The 13358-nt window shown below is 23.4% G+C and overlaps 1 protein-coding gene across 8 annotated transcripts in view; it reads right to left on the bottom strand.

Annotated features, from left to right (window-relative positions):
* Positions 1–13358, bottom strand: part of LOC129615699 (protein qui-1) — a 186074-nt gene that overhangs the window by 15929 nt on the left and 156787 nt on the right. For all 8 annotated transcript variants that reach the window (XM_055531052.1, XM_055531053.1, XM_055531050.1 and 5 more), the window contains 3 exons: positions 5358–5453; positions 4070–4615; positions 1407–1577 (listed from right to left, as the gene is read on the bottom strand). In XM_055531052.1, coding sequence (XP_055387027.1) covers positions 1407–1577; positions 4070–4615; positions 5358–5453 — 813 coding nt within the window. The remainder of the gene's footprint in view (positions 1–1406; positions 1578–4069; positions 4616–5357; positions 5454–13358) is intronic.

Below are 13358 nucleotides of genomic sequence, written 5' to 3'. Positions count from 1 at the left end.
TTTATAGGTTAGGGGTTTTCTAAAGCAATACAATAATTCTAGGGTTTATGTAATATGTAATTGAAAAATTTTTATTACTTTTTCAGTAAATCGATGGTGTTTTTATGAAATTTTTATAAATGAAGTAGACAAATGCTTTCACTAATGTACATACTTCCATTTTGCTTTACTGGTACAATTCGACAATGGTTTTTTTCTGCATTAATGAAGACAAAATAATATAGCGACTTTGCTGTTGCCTAATTATGCTATTAATGATCCAATAACGATTGTATATTAGTAATGGTTCGAAGTAGAGATTGTGGCTAAGAAAAATTTATATGTATAGGAAATGGATAAAAATTAGCAAAACATATTGACCAGAACTTTATGTAATTGCATTTTGGAAATAAAAGTTTAAAAGTTTTTAAAAATATTATTAAAGTATGGTAACTATAAGATTCTGAATGAATAGTTTTATTTACTATTTTAGTTTTTAGTACATAAAATTAAGTATTTTTCTTTGAGTACAATACATAAGATTATAAGATTAAGAATTTTAAAAATATCAATCGTATAAAAGTAATTTATTGTTATAAATTGGTGAATTTAGTTATAACACTGTAGTATGTTGCTTTGTGTATGAAATTTTCATATAAATGCATTAAATACTTTCAAAAATATGTATATATTTATGCACACAACATTAATAACATTATAATAATATATAAGTGAATACATGAGCTTTTTAACGTAAAAATTAGTAAAGATTAAACCAATAACAAATTTTTTCAATTTATAAATATGCATTACAGTAGAATACAGATTAATTCAATGCATTCATTTACATAATAATTACAAGTAAAGGTTCGTCATATTCGTCAAGCAACATTACATACACTCATTTAGAACGGCTATTAATGATTTTGTGAATTTGATATCAGGCTAAGTATTTATTAAGCCCTGATATCTACTTTTGTGAAGTGTTATCAAGTTTTCGGAATGATTTGAAAGTTTTAGAAAGTAAAAATTCTTAAACCATTTAAATTTTTAAATATTTCTTGTCCACTGCATTAAGATTTGTAAAATTAAATTTTAAAAATTGTTGAATAAATGCAGTCAACTATATAACGAAAAACCTTTTTATAACCAATTTACTTTATAATGTAAATAAATTACATACGTATGTATATCATCATATATATATGTATGTATAGATATAGTACAATAAAACTTTTTAAAAATTTTTATACAACGTAGTTAGAATTCCTTTTGTTTTCCAAAGAAAAAACATTAAAATTATTAATGTACATATTGTATAAGTTAATAAAAAAATATGTATGTACGTGCGTATAAAATAAAATATCAAATATTTTAAAATAAATGTATAGTATATATTTTAAGTGATATATAAAATGTAAACTTACAGCAAATTTCATATTATTTGTTGCTGCTAAAATTTTATATGGTCCTTGAACTGTTTGTAAAAGTGTTGCTGAATCGGCAAGCCATACATATAAGTAACTGTCTCGGTCCGATGATATAACACGTCTAGAATCCATAAGTACAACAACACAATTGATTGCCGCATTATGACCCTTATATAATCAAAAAGAAAAATAAAGAAAAATTGCAAAATAAGTAAAATTAATCAAATCATATAAATATGTAAATGTAAAAATATTTTCGAAAAAATCCATTTAAAATACAATAACTAATGGGTTTTTCAATACAAGAATGTCTTGATTAAAAATTGTTGATTGGAAACTATTCGAATGTTCAAATATTTTACAAAAATAATTATTTGGTTATCGCAGCACAACATTGTATATATAGAAGTTTTATCAGTTTGTGGTCAATTCTCCGGAGATTATTAAATATATTAAATAAATTTAAGTTCAAACTTTTAAATGGTTCACGAACTATTTAGTGAACTATATAAAATTAATTTCTAGCAAAAGTGACCGTTCGGTTTGGTATATACTTCAGTGTAATGCATTGGAGAAACCTAATTATTTCTTAAGATTCAAATTCATTTTATAATTGGTTCTCCAAGAAAATTATTTTTTGTTGGATTTACATATTTTTCTAAACTTCGCATATTACATAAAGCGACTTCATATATTACATAAAGCAAATTAAACTCAAAATGTCAAAAATTAGAACCATGTCGATTTAAATATTGACTAACGCATGCTGGCAATGCTTATTGTCAAAAATTTAAGAAAAGTGTTAAAATTTTCTTGAAAATACGCTTTTTCGGAAACGCATTTTATAAAATTCGGAACGCGAGTAATATTATAGAAATTTTTTTGAGATACAATACGGAATAAAGCCATACTTCAAATAAAACTCAAAATTGTCCTCATTCTCCTCTTCATTTTATATTTAATTTTATTTTATCGATAAATTCGGACAATCTTATTGAAAAATCCATTACAGATATACATACATATGTATGTATGAAAGTATAAATGTCATAAAATACGAAAATAAATAATGAGAAAGAAAAAAAGAAAAACAAAATATGATAAAGAATATAAAGTTTTTCTATTATGAAAAATGTTTTTCTATTATAACGTACTCGTATATGGAAAATGTTTTGAACTAGAAAACTTTGTTATTTTTCATTCGTTATTTTCATATTATATATAAATTATGTTTGTATGTATGTTTTCCTCTTATATGAATGTATAAAAAAGAATTTACAGGATAGAATTATCATTTAAAGTTTTTTTTTTATTCTTTAAGAGTTATAATGAAAGATAAGCAATTTCCAATGCTATATTAATCCGAAGGAAAGGGAGCACACTTATGTATGTATGTATATGTATATTTATATAATGAAAATGTAGTTTTTTCTAATCGGAATATGTAATATTAACGTAAATTAATTTATTTTTATGAATACATAATATTACCAAAACATAGACCTAAATTATTAAAAAAAAAAATTGGTAACATTTGTAATTTTGTAAAAAAATTCCAAAAACCTACTGTATATAAACTGTTATATGAGTTTTGTTATACATAGCAGGAGCTAGCTTCACTTTCAATCCTTTAAAAAAATATTTTGTTTTTCAATATCTTTTGATTTAATCTGTGAAAAATCTGAGACAGAAATGGGATTTTAATAAATTTTAAGTCGAGACTGAATCTGTATCCGCGTAAACATTTTTAAGGATTTTTAATGTTGCATGTTAAAAAATTAATATTAATCAATATGTGCTCCCAAAATAAAATAGACACTGACAATTTTCTCAAAAGAATATTATGTGTAATTTGCAGATAAAGTCAGCATAATGACATATCGTAAAATATCGTAAAACTTTAATATTGAAGTAATCTTGTACTAGGTATGTATTAATATCGTTTGAAATCAGGGATATCTATGTCCCAGCACTAAAGTTATATTACAGGATATTATTTTGTAACGAAAATAAACCAATTTAATTTTAATGTATTCTGATAATTTTATTGTTTTGAAAAACAAAAGCTAAAAATAAAAATTTTTTTCAACTTTTTGATGTAACAAAATACTCATAGGGCTAAAAATTTTTGTTTTTATTTTTGAAAATAATTCTTAACTTTAAGGAAAACAATATAAAATGGTACATATTTTGTTTTTCCAGTTAAATGTAATTTGGAGGAAATCTTATATTGTTAAGTATGTTTTTTGTTTTTACAAAATTATATGTGAATGAATTTATTTTGTATAGTTGGTGAAATTTAAACTTTTCAGTCGTTGTTGATTTTTCTCAAAAACAGATAACGAAAATTTGTAATTTTTCCCCTTGTATGCCACCCTATAAATTGATGTTATGTTTATTTTTATTAAAAAAGTTTTGTATTCCAAAAATAATGTTATTATTTATATACCCAAAGATAATATATAAGACACGTTTATGGAGAATACGTAAAAGGTACGTAACGTATTATATGAAAAAGTGGGTGAATTTTAAATAAAAATTTTATGGTTAAAATAAAATTTTCATTTTTTTTTTTACTTTAAAATTTGTGCATTTACCATCTTTGTGAAATTTTGATAAAAAAATATTTTAATAATAAACCATAAAATCTAAATTATTACCTTAAATGTAGTTGCTGATATTTGTAATGATAAATTCCATATTTGAACTGTTTTATCTTCCGAACCGGATGCAACAAATTCACTATTTGGTGAAAAACTAACACATGTTACTGTACCAGTATGACCATCAAATGTTGTTTGATATATTGGTGTATTTATTTGCATAATATGTACTGATTTACCAGCAGCAATTGCTGCTAATTGTGAGTCTCTTGATACATCAAAACAATTAACTGGTGGTAATTTTGATGAATTTGTTGAACGTTGTGATGGTAAACGTTTTATAGAACGTTTACGTTTATGATGATGTGAAAATGGATTTAAATAAATTTCTTCATTACGAAATGAATAAAATGTTATTTTATTGCCACCAACTGTTATTAAAAAATCATCATTATCTGTTACATAAACAGCTGTTACAGCACCAGGATTTGGTGGTAAAGAACGTACTAATCGACCAGAATGCATATCAAATATTAATGCTCTTGCATCATCACAGCCAATTATAGCTCTTTGACTATCCATTGCTATTTGCATTGTACGAACCTTATTTAATATATATAAAAGATATAAAAATTAATATTAATTTAATGTTTTTATTTAAATATAACAATATTTTTTAAAATATTTGACTCTAAATACAGTATTCATTTGTTTGTCTGTTTCTGCAGGATATTCGATATAGTGGTGCATTGACATTATACCGGCATTCAGATTTTCTTTAGCGAGGAAAAAACTTGTTCAATAATAAATTTCTATCATAGCCGCTTTAGGACGTAGGGGGCTCTTAAAGACAATTTTTTTGGACGATTTTATTTAAATTACGGTTTAATTTTGGCTGTGTAAGATATAACGGTATCTGCTATTCAAAATTTTTCAATATTAAAAAAGATATTTGAAGAAAGTAATTTAAAAATTCGTTTTACGCAATGGCATCAAAATATAGTAGTCCCCTGGTCATAGAGTTTTTCTACTTAAAAAATTTGGAATAAATTTTTAAATTAAATTTAAAAATAGTTTTCGTAGCACCGACATTTTGTACATTCAAAGAAATTTTTATTATTGTTTGTTTAATAAATGTAATATGGTTGTTATTCTATGAGCATATACAATGAAAATATGTCAATTTTCATTATCGCTGTCAACCCAATTTTTTAAAATGTTCATTGTTGTAAATTGTTGTTTTAACAACAATTATATTAAAGTATAAAAATAAAAAAAAATGATTTTGTTTTTGTTTTAAAATAATTTTTTTTTCTATTCTATTATTAAAAATAAAAATTCTTACCCTTGATTTGTGCCCTTTTAGCTGATGTAATTCGGTTAATGTTGCTAAAGTTCTTAAATACAATAAATTATCTTCACAGAGAGCTAACAGAAATACCTGTGTTGTGTATTCCAAAGAAATATAAATTTTCACTTTAAATAATTTATTTCGTAAATTTGAAATTAAACTTAAATTGATTTTGAATGTCAGCTTACTGGTCTAAAATATTCAAGAGATTAAGACATTAAGAATTTTGCACGACAGATGATTATGTTCTTTTCGGGAACCACGTCGAGTTTTCTTTGAAATTTGTACAATATTTGTGAATTTACGTTTCCAACATGCATCTAAAGAGGTTAAAACTGTAGTTTTATGCAAAACTTTAATTGTTATACATTGTACTGCTCTTTGCTTCTAAGGTCGAAAAGAAGTTTCATTCAAAAAACAAAATACAAGACTTTTACTTTAAATTATTGACAAAATTAAATAGTATCCATTTTAATTTATTCTATAACATTTGCAAATTTTACAAGGGAATTTATAAAAATATTGAAATAGATTTTTTTTCTTTCCATTACTTTGAAAGAATTATTTAAATTTAATTCGTAATCATTAAAGTGAAAAAATTCAAGTCTCCCACAAAAAAAGGATAAACATTTTTGTTTTCTTTCACACCCATATATAAATATATAAATAAGTATGTATATATGTAAGTTATGTCATAATTCTAGATGGCTTTTTAGATGTTTGTTCGGTATACGTGATCTCTTTATAGAATTTTTTTTACCACATAAAAATTTGGAGAAAATGTATTCATAAGTTAAAAATGTACTCATTACTTAAAATTACTTGCCGAATCCGTCTGGTCATTTCTTCTGTTTAATAAACTTTCTACGCTACAAACTTATGCTACCAATATATCTTTATGTAGAGCTCATTCTTATTGATGAAATTTGGTAAGGTAATCTCTCTTCTTTAAAAGTGCTGGGTCCTTAAAATTCTAAATAATCTATATAAAAACGATGTCAAAATGGTTATAGAATGTCACCATTATCTTGCAGTACTTGTTTTTTCAAATTTAAAACACAATTATTTTTTTTAGACTTTAAAAATAGAAGAAAAAGTAGAATAGAAGTCTCAAATTTGAACATATTAAGAGAAATGTGCTATTTTAAAAACCATTATTTTGATTTGAATTTTGATAAATGTAAGTATGTGTATGGATTTGTGTGTACTTAAGTATGTATGAATTAAGTTAGAGTTAATATTTAGAATAGATAATGTTCAAATAAGCAAAAGATTTTGTAAGTGGACACCATTTACTTTGCTGAATTCTTTAAGAATTTTTAACTTAAAATTTAATATCCTTTTTATTTTGTTCCCTTTCGAGTGTTTTCTTTATTCTACATTTAAGAACTATTACTCGTATACATAATAACGTAAGCTATACCCAAAATTAAAATAAATAGGTAAAATTCAAATATTCTATTATATCTATACAGGGTCGGATCTACTACACATGCTAAGCAAACATAGGCAATGGACGCTAGAATGGGCAATGTTTATTGCATATCGTTCTTTGTATTGAAAATGGAGAAGTGCACTTTCTGGAAACCGCATGGGATGCCGAACAAGGTAGACACGGGTCGGTATGTACACTATACATACATGTACGTTAATAGCAAATTTAAGTTAAGTAGATTTAAGTTAAGTTAAGTAGACTAGCGAACACCATATTTAAGTTCAGTAGACTATTTTCGTAAAAAATTTTGGTACGTCTTTTATTTGTTAGTTTGTTTTCGAGAATATCTAAATTTTGTGAGTTGTTATAAACTACTTGTGCTATTCTATATATTCAGGAACCCTATCGTTTTTTTTTTCAAAAATTCGCCTTATATATAGAGACATTTTCGATGCTATCGGTTTCTGAGTTGATCACGTCCAAATCAAATTAGAGTTCCGGTGTTTAATTCTTTTTAATTAATTTAATTAATTTAACTTAAATTTCGATTTTTTCAGTTTTCATTATGATAGGTAGAGAGTAAGACAGTCAAAATTAAAGCAGAATATTTTTTCATATATGGTTATGTTAAATAAATAAAATGGCACACAATTTAAGTATATTATTCTATATTCATTCGTGTGTACATGAAATATATTAAAAGAAAAAATCCTTTTCGTTTTGAAAATAAAATAAAAAACAAAAAAAAAAAGGAAAGTACATGTTTATATATAAAATGTCTGATGATAATCTCCTGTGTATATATATACGTGAATATCTATATATGTATATATATATATATATTATGCGAGAATATTTTAGAATATATATTTACGTATGTGTCATAAATATAAGTAAGTGATACAACTTTACAGTTTAGTTACTTTTAATATAATTGGATCTTGATATGGATACGTTTTGCACATTTTTAGATCCGTCGTCCTTTTGGTTAACTATCCGGTTATCCGATTATCATTTCAACCATATAATAAAAATTTATATTTTAGTTGAAAATTATATTGAAATTTTTTTGTTTCTTTTTTTTCGATCTCTCAGAATTATATGAATATTTTGTTATACATATCCATTTCTATATTTATATAGAAGGCTGACCGGCAAGGGTTTTATTAATGATACCATAAGCTTATTAATATTTTTGGTATCAAAAAATTTTATTTAGGTTATTGTGAATTTTTTTTTTTAAATGAGATGATTTAAATTATGAATTTTAAGTATAAATCCATGCATAAATATTAGTATACGTATATGTGTTATACTTCTATATATTATATTTATAAAAGATATTTTAGGCCTGCTTTTTTCTCTTATTTTTTGTGGCCTAACGCATTATTATCAAAAATGATATGAAAATTGTGATGAAAGGTATATAATTATTATCGGAAATAAGAATTTAAATTTACTTAAAATTAATATTACTACATACATGTATATAAGTACGTATAACGATGTTTTTACAATATTGGAGTGTATAGAATAGCATGTACATATAAATATTCATTTAAAAATAAAAAGGATCCTTGAATAGTATATATACGCATATTGTTAAATTTATGAAAAAATTAAAATTAACCAACTAAATAATTGTTGTGTTGATGAAATCTTCCCCAAAAATTTCTTAATAACTTATTTTAATAATGGTTATAAAATTCAATATATGTACTATTATATTAATATTTATAATAGTATATTGTATAAATATATAAATTTAGTTAATAATGATTTTCAAAGAGATTTTGCTATCCAAAGGAGCCGAAGAATTTTTAATTAATTTATTTATTGTCTCATTATTAATTAAAAATTTTATTATTATTTGCGGGATTTTAATTATTGATAATAATTTAAGTGTATCAGATAAGTTTTTCTAAGAAATTATACTTATTATATTACTATTATATTGCAATTATATAATTTCTTTAGTTATTTATTACAAAAAATAGAATTTGATATCACAATGTTTTTGAGGGGCAACCTACGCAATAATATAATGGTTTTATGTCAATATAAATTGTCCAAATTATATTCGAAATCAAACTATATTCGATTTTAAATAATTTTGTAGTTTGAACAAAGAATTTACAAAACTGAAATAATATTTGAGGTTCTAAAAACAAAAAAGAAAGATGCAATATATTACCCATAAATTTCTCAATTTTTAATTCTAACATTAAAAATAGCTTTATATTTTTTGTATTTTAAGCTTTTAGTATAGCAATATAAACATCATTCAGCCAACAAACGTGGATATAAGTAACTATAACTAAAATCGTCATCATTTATAAATGGAAAGGGATGGGAAAGGGAAAGGGGGAGCCAAAAAAATAGTGATCTTAATTTAGTATTACAAAGTAAATTAGATAGTTAAAACCAAACATATACAATTATTGCAGGGCGAGTTAATATCAGAAAAATCAAAAAAATTATAGTTAATAAAATTAGCATCACATAAGCTTATAATATAAATTAAACAAAATCAATGTTACCGTATAGTCTGACCTTAAGCACCCTCTTACTTATGTTGGTACAAAAAACTAAGGAATATAAGTTAATTTCGAGCAACATACTGCTCACGTATCCTATAGTCTTTACTATAACGCAGAACATTAAAAAGCTCGATTGATCTTAAGTTACAGGGATTTTCTCTGTAAGAAACTTTGTTTGGTAATTATGAAATAGTTTTGGTTTTAAAAATGTATTGAATAGGTAGATTTCTAGGAAAAATGTCGGGTATTTGATTTGCTCTAACCATGTAAAAAATACTGATATTAACCGAATACAGAATTTCATTAGAAATTTCGATTAAATTTTTCAATTAGCAATTTTCGCATCTCAGTAAAATCTCTTTGGTTACGGTATCGCCGCTGCTCAAATTATTATATATTTTTCATTCATTTTTGAAAAAGTTGAATTAGTCTATTTTTGATATCAGCTACAAAAATTTTTAATGTGAGAAATTTTCGAAATTAATTAATCACAATACTTTCAGGAAGCTTTTTTTTCAATTTGGAAAACAGAGTCTAATATGTGTGATTATCTGTTAACTAAAAATTTTCTATTTACTATAAATTACTAAGCATTTTGAGACTAGTATTTTTTATTTAACAAGTATATTGTATAACATTTTCTAGTATAGTTAAAATCTTAAATTTTTTTTAAAAATTTTTTTATTTTTGATAATATTTAAGTGAATAACACTTTAAAAATTATTGAAGTTGAAATAATAAAATTATAAGCTTTTTGACTATGATTTTCAATAAAAAAAAAAATTATATATGCATATTGTGAGACATTGACGTTAAAAGGTATCAAAAGAGAATAATCATTAAAGTAAGTCCTTTTTAATACAGTCTAATTTTGTCCTTTGAAGGGAAAAAGTCTGGAAAAATTTCTTTTTATAATGGGCATTATTATTATTGTACTTTTTTTTTATATCAACATGGCCTGGATGAATATAAATGCAATATATAAAATATATTGTTGGTATATATGGTGTGTACAGGTTATTTACATAAATGTAAAGGATTATAGAAGAATAAAAAAAATTTTTTTAAGGATAAAATATAAATAAATCTGAAATTAAGAGCTTTTTTCTGTTTGAAGTTAGTTTTATCAGATCGGTCAATTTTTTTTCGTTCAAAAATAATAATAAATAAAAAAAAATTGTTGTTAAAGACCTTAAGAAATATGATGAATACTGAGATTTTTATAACAAATATAAAATATTTAAATTTTATTTCAATGGTTATTGAAATGAAATTTGTGCATTAATTTTAAATTATATGTGAGAGTTTGCAAGAAAATAAAATTAATAATTCAAAAAAAAAAATCTACCGTTCTTGGTGTGTGCTCTTAACTGGGTCAATAATTGTTACCATTTTGAAAATTCTAAAATGAAAGATAATTATTTTTATAAGTCTTAAATTTGAGGATTTAAGATAAATAAAGTTAAAGTAAAGATTTAGCCCGTTTGCTATACTAAACAAGTTTATGATCTTATAAACTAAATTTAATTAGCTTGTTAGAAACACCGGCAATAACTATAAGGGCGCGCTAATAAATGATTTCATTAAAGGAATAAGATTTCACATATGGTTTTTTTTTAAAGTATAGCTAAAGTCTTTTGTATAAACAAAAAAAATCTGTTCAATATTTTAAGTATTAAAATATATTTTCAAAGGACTAAAGTAATTTATTCAATTGTTTGATCGTAATTTGTTAAAAATTTCATTTTTTTCTTTCTCTTAACATACAAACAAAAAAAAAAATTAAAATATTTAGAATATAAAATTCTATATTCACAAATTAAATCATTAGCTTATATAATTACTTTAAAATTTATAATTAATTTAAAATTTATAATGAATTTTATTAAAAAATATTTAATCAAATTACTCAAATATTTTATGATTTTATTCACGCTTATTTGAAATAATTTTGAGAAGAAGGGAATAAATATTTTAAAAGGTTTTTGCCTTTTAACTTTTTTTATTCTTAAATTAAATTAAAATTTCGTTCTTAGAAATTATTTATATACGTATAAATTAAAATAGCCTATTAATAATATTGAAATGAAATTGTCTTAAAATAAATCATTTCTAAACGTTCTTTCAAAAATTCAATAACAAAAATTAAAAAACGAAGACATCTAAAAGAATAAATATAAAATTATTGAACAATTAAATTGAGGATTAAGCAATTGTTTATATTTTAAGGGGGTTTGAGAATTTATTGAAAAGAATTAAAGAGTTCTTTGTATATAGAAATTATAAAAAAGAAGCCCGACAGTTATTGTATGTTTTATATCAATAGCATTAAAATGAATGTTAATAAATTAATTTTAGGGGGAGAAAATATTGAGCTTGTTAATAATCATTTCTTCTATATTGTTAATGAATTCTATTATTGAATAATTTTTATTTACTTTAAATTTAAACACATACTATTTTGAGAGCTATTTTCATAATTGTTATAGCTTAGAAGTAGCGTTTTTCTATGTTACCGTGGAAGATATGTCCTCTTGCCCCACTCGCTTCCCTTGAAATCAATCAATCTACCAATCTACCATGTTGCGGCGGGTTTTAAAGCTTATGTGAGCAAAATTGTCCCAAAATTAGTTGAAATCGTTTTAAGATTATCGTAAATCATTAAAGTTTTCTTTATTAGTTATATAGTAATTATAAAGAAATCTCGTATAGTTTCTATTATAAATTAATCATCTATAAAATATTATGCTTCCAAATGGAGTAGATAATATTGGTATACACATTATATATTTGGGTAATCACATTTTAGGCTATCACATTTATATACTTCAGAATGCTTACCTTTAGCACTGTTAAATGCATACTTTTAGGGGACGTAATTTATGTGCCATTGGGAGTATAACAATTGATCAATTTTTAAAAGGTTTTTTTTTCACATTAATTTTTTTTTTTTGTGATTTTTATTTTCCCTTCGTTTGAACTTAATAGAAGTTGAAAACAAAAATTATAGTATGTTTTTTTTTATCAAAATGAAAAATTAATTTATTTTAAAAAGAAATTTCTTTTTTTTTTTAAATGAAAATCTATTAAGTCAGATTTCTTGAATAAAAAAAAAATGAAGAACTTTTAGAGTGTATATTCTTATAAAAAATCATCATTAAGTGATTTAGGTATATAAAGATAACCTTCATCAAGTTATAATGCAAATAATATATGTGTATATATATAAAAAGTATGTTCTTCAGATGTATATGTTCTTCAGATGTTCTTCAGATGTATATACATATATGCATATATATAGAAAATATACAGAACTATTTTATCAATACAATTTGAACTTTAATTTTTTGCTCATATAGTTTGTTAAAGAGATAAAGATTTCCGATTATTTTTCACCAAAGATAAAATGAGAGAGATATAGGAATTTGTTGAAATTTTATTTATTTTAATTAAGGGAGCTGTTCATCTCTTTTGAACAGAATTTCGAAACAGTGTTTTGCCTAAAAATCAAATACAGTAATCTCTCTTATGAGATTTTTAGATTATATTTTAGAATCGATTCCTTTAGACAGATAAGTGAGTGAAATAGCGCTATAAGAGATTTATTATAAAATGAGAATGACAGAGATTTCTTAAAGCTTATCGGAGAGAAAAAAACGCAAAAAAAATGAAAAGTACGTTAACTGAGTTAAAGAAACAGAAGAGAGCAACATTATCGACCCTGTCTCCTGTAATTTTTTAATTATAAGACTTGAATTACAATTAATTCTAATGATTTTTTTTAAATTTTATAATGTGATGGCAACTCTATATATTTTTTCACTTCTATATGATTATAACACTATAATATTTAGTAAACTGTGTGTGTGTGTAATTTACTTTAATAATTTTTTCCATTAAATTTTATCTATATTGTAAAACAAAAAAAAAAAACCAAGATAGAAGAAGGGAAGAAATTAACAGAACTTTTAAAAATATTTTAAAATTTATTGTTTATAAGTGTTTTTTCTAAGTGTTTTA

This window comes from Condylostylus longicornis, unplaced genomic scaffold (assembly GCF_029603195.1).
Source record: "Condylostylus longicornis isolate FDR11 unplaced genomic scaffold, ASM2960319v2 ptg000145l, whole genome shotgun sequence".
NCBI classification, from domain to species: domain Eukaryota; kingdom Metazoa; phylum Arthropoda; class Insecta; order Diptera; family Dolichopodidae; genus Condylostylus; species Condylostylus longicornis.
This window is presented reverse-complemented; position numbering and strand designations above follow the sequence as displayed.